Below are 18,877 nucleotides of genomic sequence, written 5' to 3'. Positions count from 1 at the left end.
TTGCTCGAATATCTGCAGCTAAGAGCAACTATGTTCAGTGACTTTCTGTGCTAGAAGGTAGAATTTGATTATGTTGTTTGTAGTATTATAATAGTCTTGTTTTTGGTCATAAAACTGAGGTTGGCAACAACTTTTCTCTTCCTCTTGAGGCTATTTATGGGCCTTCCTATTTTGCTCTCACGAAACCATAAAAAAATATCTGTGCAATGAATCATTTGCCCTTTTAATTTTTATGAAGAGTCTACAAACCCACAGTTTTGTTTGAGTTTTTTTTCAGAGACTGACTTCATGTGCCTGACTTTGTCCTAAAAAGGATCTGAACTGCCTCAGAAAGGTTTTCAAGTGGACTTGTTATGCAGCCATATAATTAAGGAAGAGTGAGAACATTTTTGATCTGGCAGCTGTTTGGAATGCAGAAACGGCCGCTGGAAAAGGCAGAGCTCTTGTTGAAATTTACAAAAGAAATTAATGGAACAGGAAAATTGAGAGACTTCTAGTTGCTGTAGATTCCTCCAAGCATTTTCCATCAAAATTTTTGAGTGCATTCAGGATTTGATTTAAGTTTCTACAAGTCAGAATCTGGCAAGGAGGGGAAGGGGGGAAGCTGTGACAGATTAGTTGGCTTTGTTTTTTTCCCTCACAAGGTAAATGACTTTATTAACCATTCATAACAGTTCCCTGGACACTTCTGTTTAAACAGGCTGTTTGTAACTACTTATTGCAAAGTTAAGGGCAGGTAAATGTTAAACAGATGGAATGGAGCAATAAATGTCATTGGGAGACTTGGTAATCTTGTTTTTACCAATGTCCCTGTTGTGTTTTCATAGTAATTACAAGAGTGATCCATGGTATCTAAGTAGGAAATGTTTTCAGCTGAGTTTTTGCTGAATAGTGGTAATTTACATAAGAAATTTTAAAAAGCAATAGTGGCCTATCAGCTCAGAAAGTGTGGGAACCATTGTTTTTCAGAATAACCAGATACTTTATTTTAAATATATGATGCAGTTTCCTTCATGTGGATCTTATGAAGCTAAAAAAAATCTCATGGTTGTAATTGTTGTGTCTGACTTCACCAGAGTACCCTGAAAATTGTCTTCTGAATAACCTGAGAAATCCTGCAAAATTCTGAAGGTGAACTTTTGCAAGTGAGGCTTGAAGAAATAGCAGGCTGCTCATAAAGTTGCTTCCACAGGCCAGGCACATACAGATAAAGGATCAGTTTAGACCACAGCCTATGTGTGCCTCTGTATTATTTCTATTATAAAAAATAAATTTTAAATTAAAGTTGTTTTAAAAATGTTTTTTAAACAATTTAAAAATTATCATTAGAGTCAATGTTAAGGGAAGCCTCACTATATTTGTGTGGGAAACAAAGTGGTATTAATTGAGAACATTTCTTAAAATGTGGCAAAGAAACTGATCACAGATGAAAATTTTCCATGAGGTGGAAAAAAATGAATGAGGAAGAAAAAATGCTGCATTTGACCTTTTCTTTCTTATTTAATTCTTTCTGGCACCATGTTGTAATTAATGGTAACTCCTTAGCCTTCTCTGCAGACAGTTAGTTGTGATGTGAATTTGCTTCTAAAAGGAGCACTCATTCTAAGCATGATGATATTTAGTTGTTTTATTGTTTGTAAATAGGGCAATCCTACTCACTGAAGTACTTTTCGAAACTAGAATTAACATTAAAACTGTATTTGCTTTGAACAACAAGACACTTAATTTTCAGTTTGGGTAAGATGAAAAAGCAAATATTTTCTTGTGCTTATATTTCTTGGCTTTTGATTTAGAAGCATGTCAGGCACATGGAAATTCCCCTTTTGTGTTGATGTAGGAAAGAGTTTACCTCTCATCTCTTTTGAAGCAGTACTGTCTTTTATGATGTGTGCTTTCATTGACTAGAAAACACTGCCACCATAGAAGTTCATTTAGGGTGTCTGTTGTTGGATTTGGGACACTGCTTCTTTATCAGGCGTGATTTGAGCATAATTTGTCGACTTCCTCATCCATTTCTTCTGAAAAGTCTCATTAAAGAGGCCTGAAAGTCTAATTGCTCTAAATCTTTATCCATGAGAAGCTAAGAACAAAACACGTTCAGTAAAGAGAAACTTGGATTTAGAGCTAATAAACCATACAACAAAGCATTTGGATGAAATATGTAGTCCTCTCTGTTCTTTCTGCTCTCATAATTTCCTTCTGAAAAAGTCTAAAAGCACATGTGTGTTCTCAGCTCTGCTCAAGCCCACCAGTTCATTACTGTGAGAGCAGGAAAAACAGCCCCTTAGAGAAATGCAGTATGAAGACTTCAGCATGATTTGCTAAACAATTTTCTTAATTAAGAGAGCAAGAAAAAAAAAATCTATAATTACTTTATTGATAACATATGCAGCTAAGTATGAATGTCAAAAGTATAATGATGAGCTAAATTATAGTTTCTTTTTATTTTTTTCTTTATTAATGCAAAGTCCAGACAAACCTAAGTAATATTTTTTCCTAAGCCTTTATCTTAAATCCCTGTGGTCTATAGTTGCAGATGTTTATTGACCAGGTAACTGTGTAACCCTTTTTTTTTTCCATCCTGTCCCATGATACACAGCTGGAATTCTTTCACCAGTTTCCTTCCTTTACCTATCTCACCAAACAAGCTTTATATCAAATTTTAATCCTCTACCTATAGAGTTTATTAGGGCTGTTTGTGCCTCCTGAAAGATCAGTTTGTGCACAGACACTGCTTAAGGAAAATCTAGTAAATGAGAGTTTGCTGGGTGCTGTTCCTGGCTTTGCAGATGCCTGCAGGCTGCAGTGTTCCTGCATCTAATTTCTAGATGTGTGCCCATTAGAGGACACTGCTCTTACTAACAAATAATTAGTTTTCCTCTTTTAAATTTCTCCAAAACTTGAGCTGCAAAAGTGTTTTATTTTCTGTGGCTGCGAGTCATCTCTTGTAAGCCCAAGAGGCATTTAATATGTGTTTTAGCTAATACAAAACTTATGGAGAAGAGCAAATGTTTTTATTTAGAGTTTAAATAATGTGCATAAGTTTATGATCATATTAAAGACATACCTAATATTTTAAGATGCAGTTTAAAAAAAATCAAGTGCAATATTTATCTCACTATTCACTAAGGCCACTAAATGAAATAAGGAGGTTGGAATTTTCTTCTTTTTCTTAATTTTATTTTAGGAAATTTCCCTAAATTTTTCCTTTCCTTTTTGGTCTCCAGAGGAAGAGGGGGGAGACTGAGCCTGGCAGTGCAGTGGGAGGGTGGCAGTAGTGAATCATGGAATAGCAGCTCTTGCCTGAGCTTGTGCACTGAGACAGGCTTAGGGCAGCTTCCTTTCAGAAGAGACAAGTTATAAACACAGTCAAGGATTGTCTTATGTTTTTGTTGTTCCTTGCTTTTGTCAATACAGAAGTCCTTGCCAATTTATACAGTGTTTTTTAAAACTCTCTAATTCTTCCTTGTTAATTTTTGTTTTATATTGCATGTTATGTATAATGAATGCTTTAAGGTTTGCATATGTTTTACTACTTTAAAAAGTATATTAATATTTTTGCTAATATTTACCTAATCTAATTTTGAGTTTACTTTAACTAACTTTTGAAGATTTGAGTAAAAAGTTGCCAATCAGCACATGGCAGTGCAAATTAAGCTGTTGTACAAATCTATGATTCAAAGAAAATGTTCTTTTATCAGATGAATTGCAGGGTGCACAATCAGAGACTGAGGCTAAGCAAGAAATTCAGCAACTGCACAAGGAGCTGATTGAAGCCCAAGAGCTAGCTAGGACAAGTAAACAAAAATGCTTTGAACTTCAAGGTGAGACCCAGATCAACTTGGTTCTGGAGGGTATTCATGAAAATTGTATATATGAGGTAGTTCAAGATAAACCAGTGTGTTTTCATAGTATTGAATACATACTTGAACTCAGTATATCTCATCCTTATTTCAGTTAGATAATGGATGTAATTGAATGTCTTCAGTGGTAGCTCTTTGTTAGATCAACCTATCAGCTATGTAGCTCTGTTGTTTCTAAGAGGAAATAGTATAGTTCAGTTTAATTGCATATTGTTCAGTGTTCATAAGAGGTTATATTTACAACCTTTTTTTTTTCTTCCTCTCACAGCAGTTTGCATTTAGCACACACTGAGTTTTCAGATCAGGCAACAGATTGTATCAATTTCAAATTAATTGTAATACTACCACAATAATGGAATGATGTCTTAGTATTAACTTTTATTAAACTACTTACATAGTTTTACTACCTTTGATAACTTCCTAAAGTAATATGTTTGTTTAATCTTTTCACTTAAGGAGAGACTGTGACTAAAATTAATTACTCAGGTGAAATTTATGTTACTAACAAAAACTCTTGGGCACATTTTCACTTTTATTTGTAGCTCTCTTGGAAGAAGAGAGAAAAGCATATCGAGTGCAAGTTGAAGAATCCAACAAGCAAATAAATGCTCTGCAAGGTAAGGTTTTTTCCCCCACTCTTTAGGGAAACTATATCATTTTGACTTTTTCTGTGGAATCATAGTCACTAAGAAAGGAAAATGTTTAGTTGAGTGTACATTTTAAATCTGATTTCTTTCACCATATCTTTGAATGTTTCCTTTAAATTCCTATGGTTGTATAGTAACTTAGAAAATGCAAAAGATGTAATCTGTAATAGATACCTTTTCTTCATTTCCCTTTAGTTTTTCTCAGTTCTAAATGATCCAGGGATTCTTACTGTGATGCCTTTGGAGCACTCTGAAGCTTTAGGTGTTTTTGTGCTAGTCAGTCTCTTCACTTCATTGTAGGATCCTCTTAAAGAAATTTTTCATCCAGATCCACATCCAGCATCAGAGCATGCAGTAAAGTTGCTGCAACAGAGACTCTGTCCATGCCTTTTTGAAAATTGATATAATAGTTGTGCTCTTTTCAGCCTAAAATGCATATTCAGCAGGATGTAATCCCATGATTTACACAACCTCTGAGTCAGGTGTTCTGTATCATGTTAACTTCTCATCCATGCGAGTGAGCTCATTGGTCAAGAGTCTGTCAGTCTGTCCAGCCTTAAGGTCAAAAAAAGGCTATGTTATGTTGTCATTTCCTTACAGCAGGTGTTAGTTTGAAGAGCTACTCAGCCACTGATTATTACAAAACTCAGCAGCTTCATCCTTGGGATCTTTGTCAGCATGTCATGTGCCTTATACCCAAAAATGTCTGGAAGACAGATGAGCAGACAGGCAGGTGGCCTGACAGTCCTGACTTTCTTAAGAAGTCAAAATAGCCCTAGAAAATTACTTTTTGGGCAGTAGTTTGTTGGATAATGTGGTACTTGTCATGTACTAGTTACACTGAAAAACTCCTGTAATAGCTCTGTTTTATGTGACTGTCAGCAAAGAATCTTTGTTTTCTGTCATTGCTCTTGTACAAAAGAGAAGCTTAAAGAATGCTCATCTTCAGAACATGAGGAACAATTTAATTTTCAGTGTTATCTTGCTAACAATGAGAGTTCTCCAAGTAGTGAATGCTGTAAGAAAAATTAGAAAATATTTCATAGTTATTTCTATGCACCAAAAAAAAATTTTTTTTTCCTCCCAAAAAGAGAGAATGAAAGTAGAAACTTGACAGAGCCAAACTTAATTGCAGGATTCCTCCTCTCAATTCAGTACTTTTTTGTTTTCTGGATCCTTCTCAAGAGAGGTCTTGCTTATGTTTCCTCCTCTCTCTGTTGTAGTTCACAATGTTCTGATGTTCACTGTGTGCTTTGCTGCTTCCCAAACTTTTAGGGTGTGACACATCTCGCAGTTTGGGAAAAGCTGTCAGGATTCTCCCTTGGCAGCCCCTGAACACTGCAGAGGAGGAAAAAAAAAACCTGGCAGCTTCATGGAGTAACATTTCTAGAAATATTTTCAGGGAATCAATGTTTTAGGCCAGCCAGTGCTGTTGGCTTTGTTTGTGATAGAGAAGAGAAAGTGCCAGAGAAGCAGCTGAGGTCGTGTCTCTACGTGTCAGGTTCATTAGATGAACACATAGGTAGAGCAAGGAAATTCAAGTAACTTGTTGTTCCTTATTGAAAAAAAAGTGAAAGAAGCAAAGCATTCAGTTTAGATGAGGTAATGGCTTACATAAACGAGAGATGTAATGGAAGTTTTCTTTCTAATTGTCCTCTCAAATTATATCCAGTGCTTGAGAGACCATTCCCATATTGTTAGTAGTAACTGTCCTGTGTAAGTTATTTCTACAACTCCACCTAACTTAGAACTTGTGTGTGCCTTTGGATTTGCAGTCCAGGGCTTTGCTTCTTTTTATGAGGCCTGAATATATAAAGGGAGAGTTGTTCATCAACAGCATGCGCAGCATAAAAAAACACATTTCTTTGAAATGCTGCCAGCACCAAGAAGCAGGAGTTTAGCTTGGCTTGATGAAGAAAATACTATCAGGAAGATATGGTTTGCATTCCTTTGCTCAGGCACCTGCTGTATTAGGAAGTTCTAGTTCTTTGTGTTTTAGTGCATATTATTGTAGAGGTTCTTGGCTTCTAATGTAAGGATATATGGAAAGGGAATTGTTGATGCATCATGTGTTTTCCTACTGTCAGACTGTTCTCACCCACTGCTTCCTTTGCTTTCTGTTAGTATAAGCCTGTAGAAATTATTTTCAAACGAGGTCATAGTAAGCCTCATTTTGCTCATATTTATTTCAAAATCCATCATGCTGCAAAAGTTTTTTGTTATGAAACAGATAGACTCATTCATCTTACACAGAATTGCCATGAAATTAATGTACTATTTTCTATAATATTATAGTATATTTTATATATATATATATATATATATATTTATTTGTATATATATATATATATATACACACAGTACATACAATATATACTATTGTCTCTTAGGCATTACAGTATATAATAACTACCATATTTTTCCCATTATGTCTTTTTCCTTCAAAGTGGGGAATTGGGTAATTCATAGGTTCTTTAGTGTATTTAATGAGATACATGTCTTGCTGGAGCCTGTTTAGAGGAGGGCACAAAAACGGTGAATTTTTTTTTCTTCATTGCACATCAACTATGTTACATCAACAAAGTTTCTAGGTTGTACCAGTAGATGAATTCTTTATGTATTGCTGCATATGTAGCTGCTGAAAAGCATCAATTGTCATGGAGGTGCAAGTCTCTTTTGAGTAGCTCTGATGCTCTATCAGTTTACAGCAAGACTCACTCACATTCTTCCTGTCATGTTCTATAATGGATTGAGATGACAAAAATAAATACAAGTAACCTAGGAAGATTACTCAGCCTTGGTTATCCTCCCCATGCTTTTCACTGTCCTTGTTTTGCCCTTTGGTTCTGAAATATACAACTTTAAATCTGTCATTTTGACCCTCTGCGGTATCTTACATTAGTTTTTCAAGTGCTCTTAAGAATTTTACCTTTTCTTCTCAGAGTAATTTTTCATTAATTTAATAGTTGCTTTTTTGCATGTTGAAATCAGTGAAATACATTTTTTAAACAAGTGAAATAGAACAACAGCAAATTAAACACTCTACTCCCGTCAGTGTTATAATTAGTTCTCATGTTCTTTTATACTTCCCTTTCCTATGCACTGTTTTTTTTTTTTTACTGTTTGCACTGGATTCTCTTTGTGTACGCTTTTATGAAAAATTGTGCTCAGAGATGTCTTAAATAATAAAAGGGTTTTAGATGGGAATAATTTATAAGGTCTGCTTCGTGCAGAAATGTCAAGTAGCCTCATGTGTATGTGACTGCAGCACATTTACAGTAAGCTGTAAATGCTAAAGGACCTTCTTCTAGCTCAGTCTACGTGGTGCAGCTGTCCCTTTTGATTTAAAATTCATCTTGTGCTTTTTAAAATGCTTTTTGCCAAGAAATAATGTCTATTTCCTCTACTGCATGTAGAGAACAGAGTAGAAATTATTCTGTCTCAAATATTTATAGACATCACAAGTTAACTGCTGAACAGGCAAACATTTCCAGTGTAGCTTTGCAAATGTTTGGCTTGTGACAGAAGCTTTCTTGCTTTTCCTCTTGTCCCTGAAAGCCCCAATGTCCTTGTCCTCTAATACTTCTTTTGCTTACAGGCATGTTGGATCTAAATCTTGTTTTCAGATTTTGGAAAGTTGCTTTGTTGTCACACACACAGCACAGCCTTGTCTAAGAAAGCTTTGTCCAGACATAATTTTTCTTTCTTTTGACTCTCTGTATTACATGGCCCACATAGTTGCCTCTTTAAGGGTACAGCATTTGACAGGATAAATATATTTTTTCAATTGCATTAGGCTTCTTTAGTCCTGCTGAATATCAATGTGTTGAGAAAGGGAGGTAAGGTTTTCAGGTTTTTTATAAATAGAGTTTGAGAAGATATAAACATCAATGTCTGCTTTCCAGCTCAGTTGCGGAGGTTGCAAGAAGAAATTGAGAATCTTCGCAAGGAAAAGGAGAATGAAATTTCAGCCACTCGAAATGAACTAGTCAGTGCTCAAAATGAGATTCTGTCACTTCAAAAAGTAGCAGAAAAAGCAGCCTCAGAACGAGACACAGATATTTCTACCTTGCAAGCCGAGCTGCAGACGGTGCGAGCGGAGCTTGACCGGTGGAGGAACGATGCCTCAGATTATGAGAAAGAAATTGTCAATCTGCAATCCAGCTTTCGGCTCAAATGCCAGCAGTGTGAGGAGCAGCAGAGGGAGGAGGCCTCTCGCCTGAAAGGTACTTGTTTGAAAGGATGTCACAGAGCATAGCTACCTGTATCCTGCTCAATGTGGTGGATGCCGGTTACTCAGATCACTGTTTCTCTGTCCCTTTGTAGTCATTTACTCTGTGTGTGTGTATACACACACCTGTATGTTTGTATGTGTGTGTACCAAGGCTTGTGGTGTTACAAAAGGCATTTTGCTTGCTTCATTAAACAGTTATTGTCAATTATGCCTAAATTAACTGAGGTACTCTTTGACATCAGTAGGCCGAGTGTAATTCCACTTAGAAAAGACGGAAAACTTTTACAGTTTGAGGGTTTCATACTGCCAAAAAATTTCCAAGAGGACTTGTATAACTTCTCTATAGTTTAGGCTTGTTAAGGGGGAGCTCCTGACTTTTTAATTCTACCAAAGTGTCACTAAAGCTTATTGCTTTAAACATTCTTTTCCTTGTAACAGAGGCATGGTATCAGTGATTCTCTTGATATTTTCAATCCTTGGAATTTTCTTCCAATACACTTTCTACCACTGTTTCTAAAATACTAAAATACTAGAGTTGACCCATAAAAAGACTGTTTTCTACTTCTTTGTACCTTAGAAAAAGCTTTAATGAAGAAAGTAACTTGTCTGGCACTAGGTCATAAACCTCATAACAGTAGAAGATAATGTAATGTTTTACAGGTGCTCATGAGAGAACTCATGTGACATGATTACAAACAAGTATGTTTGAGATTTACGGCTGGTACCAGCTTTTCCTCCATTTATCAGCTGGTGTTCCTTGGAATAGTCATGAAATAATTCTACTTAATTGAATTAACTTATTCATTGCAGATGAACTTGAAAAGTTGAAGGCCGAGTGGATTGCTCTGGAAGCTGAATGTGCTAAACTGAGGAAGGAAAATACTTCACTTACATCTGAACTTGAGCGCCAAGAGAAGGAACTTTCTAGGTAGGGGCACAAGGTTTGTCTGGGGGGTACCACAGCAGCTGAAGAGTTTTGGTGGTGGTGGTTTTTCCTCCCAAAAGAGATACTGAATATTAATTATACACAGCAAGCTGTGGACATATATTTAAAAGCAAGACCATGGTCAGCCTTTTGTGTTAGCACCCTGTCTAGGGAGGCAGTAATGGTCTGTATTTCTGTAATTGCTCTAAGCTGATACTTACACATCAAAACCAATGTGTTAAGGTTTCAAGAGTGAAAAGTGCCAATTTGTGTAAATTTAAAATGCATAAGGAATCAATTGGATTTTGTTTTTCAGCTCTCAGAAGCAGAGTTTAGCGCTAACCAGCGATATAAGTGTTCTTGAAATGTCTCGGAAGGAACTTGAAAATCAGATGGGATCGTTGAGAGAAAAACATCAACGGGATGCAGCCAGTCTGAAAACTCAACTAAGTGAAGCTGAAAGTCAAGCAAAAGATTTTCAGAAAGAGGTAACATGAAATATTTCCATTTTGCAAGAATGTAATGCCCAATGACTGACCTGGTTAAGCTAAAAGAAAAGGAACTTTTAATTCTTTACTTTTTCTAGTACATAATTTTTTTCACACGTTTATTGCAAGCAGTTTAAATGGTAGCTATGAAAATATAAACTAGGAGTCAAATCTAAAAGGGAAGACTTCAGGTAAATACACGTGTTCTTTGAGAACTTACTAAACTTTATTTACATGCATTACTGTAGTGAATTTACTTTTAAGATGTTCAGACAGACAAATCATTATTCAGAGTCTTCATGAACATCATGGTCCAGAGTTTCTTTAGCTGTTATGAGTCAAAGCTAATTGTCACAGTCTAATCTTCCCAGTTAGATTTGAGCTCTTTTATTTGGCAAGGGGGCTACATATTCTTCACAAAGATCTTTTATCTTAATGGATTTGTAAGTGCATAAGGAAGGGTCAGCATTCTGAGCATGTATTTAATCTGCCTGGACTCTAAACATCATGTCTATAAGAAGGCCATAGTCTCCAACACTTACTTGCTTCTTCTTATGAACATTCTGAATGTTTCCCCAGTCACTGCTCTTGGTTTCTTTTGCAGTCCTTTTATTTGCTCCATGGTTAATTCATCCATGTCACATTCCTTACAGTTCTCAAAATCTGAAAGTCCCAGTTGTCTTAATCTGTTTTGTAATCAGATCAGTATTGTAAAGATGCCTCATCCTCTAAATTTGTGGTGAATGCCAGTACTGAAGGTCATTGATTCTGTCCTACTAAGCCTATTCAGGAGGACTGCTAGAATAGGAAACATGGAATGTGGGTTTGAAAAAGGAGAAGCTACCCATTCCGTAGGAACATGTCACATTCACCCAGTACTACTTGTACTTGACCCACACTGAGGATTATGGCATGACAGTAACAAGGCATAATATTTTTTAATGCCTGCCTTGCTCTTATGCTTGAATTTGCTGTGTGGGGAGAGGATTTGATTTACTTCATACGGAGTGTTGAATTTTGCACCCATTAGAGGTATGTAAGCTGCAGCCTAGATGTAAGACCACCATTCAAATGTGAAGGACTCCTTGTTCCCCTATTTCTTGTTTCACCTTTGTAGTTTTTACAGTCCTTTCCAATATGAGAATGAATAATTGGTATGAGAGATTAATTAAGGCTTTGCCTTAGCTTTGTATTTCCTTGGGTTTAGTGGTCCTAGCTCTGCCAAGCTGGGCAAAAAAAAATTAATTTAGAAAAAAAGGAAATCTAAATTCTACCCTGCTTTTACGAAAAGAGTGCACTGGTGCAAGGCGAGTTAGTCTGGGCAGATGACAGCAAAGGGAGCTGTGCTAAGCAGATGTCAGCATGTGCTGGGTGTCCAGGGGTCCACAGATTGTTCTCTCTTTGTCTTTAGTATGAAAGAACACAGACTGTGCTCTCGGAGCTGAAGGCAAAGTATGAGGTGGCTGAACAGCAAAACCAGTCACTCACGGAGGAGCTCAAACAATGTAAAGAAAACCTGAAGCTGCTACAAGAAAAAGGAAACAATGTAAGTCTGTACCAAATGTGTGGGGAAGTCAGGTTGTGACACTGGCAATTCTGTTGATTGAAGGAATATGGAAAAGTCAAATAGAAAAGGATGGCCTTTTAAAGAAAAAAGCGGGGTACCATATTATGCAAAATTCCATTCTGGTCCTACCTGTGCAGATTTGCAGGTCATTACACTGTTAAAATTACACATGAAATTTAAATTTACAGTTGCTTGACAGATTTAAATATGTCCTTAGATACCTGCTCTCTTGAAAACATGAGGCTTAAATACTAGTGAACCAGAACTAAGTAAAATTTTCTGATTTCAAAGAATGATACAGGGGAAATAGCTGACAAACTTGTATCCAAATGAATTGAGTAAAACTTTTCAAGCTGCTCTCATTTTATTAGTATTGATTACAATGGATGTTCCCACCTTACTCTTGCTTATGCTTCTTAACCATGGTTATTTCTGGTGGGCTCATGCTTTAAGCAGTACAGCTGAACTGTCCTTTCTATTCACTCATGAAAATAGTGCTTTCTGGTTTTCAATTTATTTGAGAGGTTGTATCATTAGAACTGAGTTGCCAGCTTGAGACAACTTTTAATTTTACTGAGATTCTGAAATCTTCCAAACATTAAGGATGTGGCAGACACATTACAAGGTGGTCATAGCCTTATTTTAGATCCTTTACTACCCTGGGGGGGCTGATTTTGTCTTCCTGTACTGCCTCTGTGGCCAGTGCGGGGTGGACAGCTCCTGTAATGCACAGGACAAAACAGGGGGATAATGAATGCTCTGTAACAGACTTTAGCAAACTGTTTCTCTGACTACAAGGAAAGTTTTACAGGTCCTATCCTCTAAATCAGCTGGCTGCTGGATGCCTAAAGTTTGTACGAATATCCTTGCTATAATTGAGTCTTGAATATAAACCTTGAATGTCGTGGAGCTGTCAAAGATGTAAAGAATTCAAAGCCTTTCTCACTTTTTTCAGACATATTTTCAGGAATATGATTTCTTGGAACCTGATTCTTGCTTAGGATTTTTTTTTTTGCAGTGCTCAGAGTTACTTGACTTACTTAAAGCAGAAGTCAAAAACAACCACAATAAAACCCCACCCCATTTTAATAGAAGAGATCACACTGAATAAATAATGGTGAATGTGAGATTTTTCTACTCTGTTAAAAACATTATTCTCAGAATCAAAATGATCAGTGGAAAAGGGGGAAAAGTAAAGGGTTGAAATACTGTGAAGGAAATTGGAGCACCTGATGAAAGTAGAAAAACTGAAAGAAAATTTTAGGGAGAATTAGAGGTGAGTATTTAAATGAAAGCAGAAACCACAGCAGTTGCCAAAATCTGCTTGCAGAAGAGGAGTTAATTGTGACAGTTGAAACCTGGAGGTCAGGGTGTGATGAAGAGCATCCTCCATATAAGGGCAAACTCACTGCTCACCAAACATTACTCACAGTCAGTAATGTAAAACATATCCATCTTGGGGATTGTTTCAAACATCATGGATACAGGGCTGAGTTCCAAGGTCAAATATTTCAAGTACCATTGCCCCTTTATGCTGGAATCATTATCTGCTACTTCATTTCTGAGGACAGAAAGTGACTTTCCACTGTGGGATTTGTTCCTTTTTGGAGCCCATCATATCTTCATATCCTAAAAAAAGATGCACAATTTTATTGAAGCACGCAGTTAAATGTTCTTTGACAATAGGGAGATTTGTTATGTATTGATAAGTTTGTGATGGGAAAATCTAATAATTTGGAGGTGCTCTCATTGGATGTGATGGATATTTATCATTGGTTTCATTTGCCAAGAATGTGTATAACTTACAAAAAGATATCTATAGAATTGTTCAGTGAATCATCAAATGTTAGAAAAGACAAGGCTTCTGTACTCCATTTGGAATATCATTTAAATATTAAGTTTTAATATTTAAGTTTTACTTTTCTAGAAGATTGCAGTGTTGTGTTTTTGAAATGCTTAGCGGTGTGGTTTGCATGCTTGTAGCCACTGGTTCCTTCCTGATGCGCTTTACACGACAGATTTAATGATGTGAATGGTTTGAGAACATCAGCTGCTCTGGTTGATTTAAACCTCTGGCACTTTTTGAACACTGCTGTGATTATTTCTGCCAACAGGCTTTCTGTGGGAAGGTGGCACTGTGATTCGTGGCACCTGTGACACAAAAATAATCTTGCATGAAAAAATCTTCAACAGTCACACATAATTTTTCTGTTAAGTATTTGCCTTGATTGAAAAAAAAATGTAATTGAACAAGACTAGAATACCTTCTAATATTCCTGTATTTTGAACCATATTGGAGGTTCTATGAATTAGTGATTCCTACAAATTCATAACAGGATGAGATTTTACTTACTAATCACAATGTTTTAGAAAAGTTTTGCATGAATTTATCATTTAATTATTTGACTGAACAAAATCAAGGTAGCTTCAGCACAAACAGTTTTAAAAATATTTGGCATGGTTTGACCTTAACCTCTGTGTGTCTTTGTGTGTGCACAAATATATGGAGTAGGATACAGAGAAAGCAGATGTCTTCCAAGGACAGAATAAAAAGCATTTAGGTCCATTTTTGCTTTTAATTTTTCATGTCACAGATAGAGGCTGTTCCATCCAGAATGTGCAGTAGTTTCCATGAGTAGAGCACAGCTGAGAAAAAGTGTGGATGGTTCTGAAGAGGCCATAAGCTGGATGAACCCTGCAGTCTGGCCAGCTGCTGGTTTGGCCCAGCTGCAGCATTTGATCAATTTTCAGAATCGCATTTGGTCGCAAGGCTGCTGACCTGGCAGAGATGCTGAGCTTTGTGGTATCTCTGGTAGAAATGTGCTTCTCTGCTTTCTAGTGATGGATGTGGATTGTACAGTCACGGTACAATCTCACAGAAATGTCTGAACTAGTGGGTTTGCCTGTGGACATAGCTGTAATTGATTCACTAATGGAGGAAAAAAGATTGTTTTTCCAGAGGCTGGTGATGGAAAATGGAAAAGGCTAACTAGCAAGGAATGAGGAAATAGCTGAAAAATCCAATATTTGGTGTGAGTCCATCTCCCAAGAAATCCAAATAGGATTTCCTCTTACTTAGAAAAACTAACACCAACTATAAATAAGATACAGGCAAATCAGTTTAACATTCATATTGTTTTCAAGTGCTAAATTCCAAGTTGTGACAAGAGGTTTCTTGGAACATTTTCTGCTTACTTCCCTTTATTTTTAAACATCCCTGTTCATTTGAGTAGAATGGTGTACTAACTTTGTATACCAGATTAGATAATGCTGTAATGTGTTAGATGTCTTTAATACATTTCACTTAAAACAAAACTTACTGACTTATTTTCCCCTCTCTAAATCATCTTTACCTGATTGATTTATAGCACAAAGTGATTTTTAATATCCCTTCCCTTCTTTAGCCTTCCATATTACAACCCGTCCCAGCCGTATTCATCGGCCTAATCCTGGCTTTCCTGTATTGGTGTTACGGCCCATTGTGGTAGCGAAAGGTACAAGCACTACTGTTCAGTCAATGTATGTTTGTCCCTCACCTGTTTGTGCCATTTCTGTATCAAATAGTGCATGGTGAAATGCTCACAGGTATTTCTTTACCTGAAGCAAACCCTTCATTTAATATGCCATTCTGTTGACGCTGACGAGCTGAGCAATCCACTAATCATTTAACATCTCTGTGATTTCTTTAATTCTAACAATGAATTTTGTTCTAACTGGTGCTTGAACATGCCTCTTCTAACTCGGTCTCAGTTTGTCTTTAGCACATGGGCTGCCTTTTGCACAATGCTGCAATGCTAGGGCTTGTAAGAAAACTTAATTGCTTAATTAACTATGAAAAATGAAGAGTTTGCCTCTAATAATAAAATTCAACAAGCTTTGGTTCCTCTCTATGGACTAAGAAATTCCTCTCTGGCTCTAAACACTTTAATTTTTCTCACTATTGCTGATGGAAAGATGGAAAAAAAGACAAGAAATAGGTGGTTGGTTTGTATTCTGAACTCTCAGCTTGCATTTTCTCTTGTCTCTCAGTGTGTCCTCCTCTTAAAATGCCATTGTTGTCATGCAATGTTGTGACAGTCTGTTCAAAATGGTGTTGTTAGGATCTGCTACAAACTAAGTGACAGATCTGGATTGAAACGGTCGAAAGTTAAAGATGTGCATAAACCTCTGTCTGGCCTTGACTTGGCATGAGCGATGTTTTAAACATCCCAAGCCTTGGCACGTTCAGTGGCAGATTTCTCTGAGGTGCGTGCAGTAACAAACCTGGAAACACGGAGCTGCCAAGAGTCCTCCAGCCCGTCCTCAGTCACGAAGAGCTGTGGAGGTCCCTGTGCTGGAGGAACGTGGTTTGCTGTGGTGCTCCAGTCAGGACTAGCCTGCTCAGGGCTCGTGGGTAACGTTCTAGTGATGCCTATCAACAGGTACTCAGGACTTGCAGGAACCACGAGGTAAACTGATTAGTGTGAATTAGAACAAATATGATATTGATTTCTTTTTTCTCTCCACACAGAGACAATGGCCTTGGATGCCTGTGATGGCAGCTTTGGTTGCTGTAACAGCCGTGGTGCTGTACCCAGGCCTAACCAGAGCTTCTCCATGAGAACTGTTGTTGAATCCATACACCGTCCTCCCTTTAGAAGCTGGCAACATTCATATACTGAGGGAAAACAGATTAATTCTCTTCCTTTTTACCTCTTAATACAGCACAGCTCTGCGTGAGAACAGCAGTAGGGTCATTTGCTTTAAACTGTATAAAATGTATCTGTCTATAAAGAGGGAATAAAATTGTGATTCATCATTCTGTGAGCAATATTTTTGCTTACAACTTCATGCAAGTTTTAAATTAGTATGTTGGGATTCTGAATACTATAATGGTGGCCTAAAGCAGGCTTCTTGCTACCAAATTATTTTTAATAGCTAGGGTTGTGGACACTGATTTTAGAATCTGATTGCTAGACTTACGAGGAAAATACTGATTTGGACATCCAAGCCAAGTAACCTTGCAGATACTTGGGAAACAGATGCAGTGTGCTCAGTGCCTTTCAGTATGATCTATTTTTTTTTAAACTAGTGTATTGTTTTACTTGCTGTTAGTCACTGAGCTGTTGGGAACAAGACTTAAGAAAACTTCTCTTACTACGCCTTTTGGAGGAGGCATATTTTTCTTTCATAAGGATTGCTTTATTAATGGGTTTTGGGAATAAACACAATTCATGTCCAGCCTTAAAGAGATAGAGATACTGATGGTGAAGACCAGCCTAAAGTATTTAGTGTGCGCGTGTGCGAGTGTAAGCATGTGTGTGTTCTTGAGTGATCTAAGGTGTTTCTGGGAGCAAGTACTTGGTCATTTGATGGACATAGTGCATTGATTCAACTTATGTTAACTTTAGTTTGAATGTAATTTATTAAATTTCATATATTTAAAGAGATACGTTCTTTAAAAGTATGAATACCTTCTCACATATCACATGTATCAGTTTATTTTTTCAGTCATTTGATACCTTCTGACTTGAGCTGGAGAAGCTCTTTAGAAAAAGCTTTTGTGGACGTAACTTTATTAAAAGAACTGCTACAGTACGTCTGTGATAGCTGAGAAAATCTAGATACATAAAATACTACGAAATTGGAATCATATACCCGATGAAGCATTGTCAGGTGAAGATGATTCTAATTTGGTAGTAAAATTTTGTGGCTCCTTATCACATGGCTGTAAGTATGATGCAGTGGTCCCCATTACAAAGTTTATTTTCCTTATCTAAGTACTATAACTATTGCTATTTGCTGACTTTTGGTGGGAATCACTGTAGTTAGTGCTGAATTAAATGTAGACAGTAGTTGTCTTGTTCAGCTCAACAGTTCTGTCAAAGAAGTTTATTAAAGACTTAAATAATATGTTAAAGAATGGTAAAGTAAAGTAATATGGCTCTGGTAAAGGAAACTTCAAAACAGGGAGGTAATCTCAGCAATTCAATTGGCTTTAAAGAATGTTATGGCAATCGACAGATAGTTTAAATATTTAAATAGAAATTTAGTATATAATTTACTTTGTGAGGTTTTAAGGGTCATTGTCCTTTAATTAAAGGTTCTATCTTAAGTTACATGGGATTTGCTAATGGGAGGATTATTAGTTGGAGAAATTAGTCCACAAGTGACTTGTAGAAAATAACTATTTTTATTTAGTTCATTCATTTCATCCTTTTCATCCTTTTCAGTTGCAGGAAGCCACCCAACCACAGAACACTCGTATGCCAGTGGTACTTAGTACCTCTTGTATATAGGTTATTGCAAATATTGTTCTGAAATGCTTAACTTCAGAATTACATTTTTTTAAGTAATTAATTGTTTTAAATCTATTTTGTAAAGATATAAAAATACAATAGAATTTCTGGAGTACAGATTAAACTATTTGCACTAACACACGTGATGTGCATGATTTAATAAAATAACTTTACTCTCCCTATGCATGTTTGAGTTGAATGTCATTTGAAAACAAGAGATTCATGCTGAGTTTCTTTTGCACTAGATATTGCCACAGTTACTAGGCACAATGTCTGCAGCATGTCCAGTAAGAGCAAAAGACTTTTTTTTTTTTTTTTTTTTTTTTTTTTTTTTTTTTTTTTTACTTTTTATTTCACATTTGTGCTGGTTTAAGTTTTGGTCTAGCTGATCCCTCTGTCTGTGGTTTTCAGAAGGAAGTGGGGTAGGAGAGAGAGTCATGGAAGGCTTGGGAGCACATTGCCATGCAGGAGGAAGAGGTGTTGGAGCTGCAGGGTGGATGTGCCCGTGGCAGGGGCGGTGAGACGGGAGGAGCAGTGGCTGCAGGTCCTGGGCAATAGAGAACAGCCCTGCTGGGGAAAGGGAGCCTGATGCTGCCTCCTCACCTCTTCAGCATCTCAAACTCCCTGTTTGTCCCTGTTTCAGCTCCTGTTTCTTTGTCAGTGGATTCCCTGCCCTTCCCTGCTGGTAGCCTGAGGAGGTGGGGCCTGGCAGAGCCGGGGGTCCCTCCCCCCTGGCAGCAGGGAAGGTGCCAGGTTCCCTGGGGGCAGCTGGGGGGGCCCTGCACCACAGCAGTTCTGCCTGGGGCTTAATTTGTCCTTGTATTAAGGACAAATGTTGTGTTTTCCAAAATCTTTAGCACGTCAGAGAGCTGCAG

At 37.1% G+C, this 18,877-nt stretch overlaps 1 protein-coding gene across 41 annotated transcripts in view; it reads left to right on the top strand.

The window, feature by feature from the left end:
- Window positions 1-18,184, top strand: part of LOC119706058 (sarcolemma associated protein) — a 78,214-nt gene extending 60,030 nt beyond the window's left edge. For 26 of the 41 annotated variants that reach the window (XM_038149171.1, XM_038149169.1, XM_038149176.1 and 23 more), the window contains 7 exons: window positions 3,702-3,824; window positions 4,406-4,480; window positions 8,416-8,736; window positions 9,555-9,672; window positions 9,986-10,157; window positions 11,569-11,703; window positions 16,235-18,184. In XM_038149171.1, coding sequence (XP_038005099.1) covers window positions 3,702-3,824; window positions 4,406-4,480; window positions 8,416-8,736; window positions 9,555-9,672; window positions 9,986-10,157; window positions 11,569-11,703; window positions 16,235-16,324 — 1,034 coding nt within the window. In that variant the 3' untranslated portion in view covers window positions 16,325-18,184. Of the gene's footprint in view, window positions 1-3,701; window positions 3,825-4,405; window positions 4,481-8,415; window positions 8,737-9,554; window positions 9,673-9,985; window positions 10,158-11,568; window positions 11,704-15,128; window positions 15,219-16,234 lie in introns of all 41 variants that reach the window. The other 15 variants (XM_038149173.1, XM_038149165.1, XM_038149164.1 and 12 more) reach the window with 3 other exon arrangements.
- The last annotated feature ends 693 nt before the right edge of the window (window positions 18,185-18,877 follow it).

The sequence above is a fragment of the Motacilla alba genome, chromosome 12 (assembly GCF_015832195.1).
Source record: "Motacilla alba alba isolate MOTALB_02 chromosome 12, Motacilla_alba_V1.0_pri, whole genome shotgun sequence".
NCBI classification, from domain to species: Eukaryota; Metazoa; Chordata; class Aves; order Passeriformes; family Motacillidae; genus Motacilla; species Motacilla alba.
This window is presented reverse-complemented; position numbering and strand designations above follow the sequence as displayed.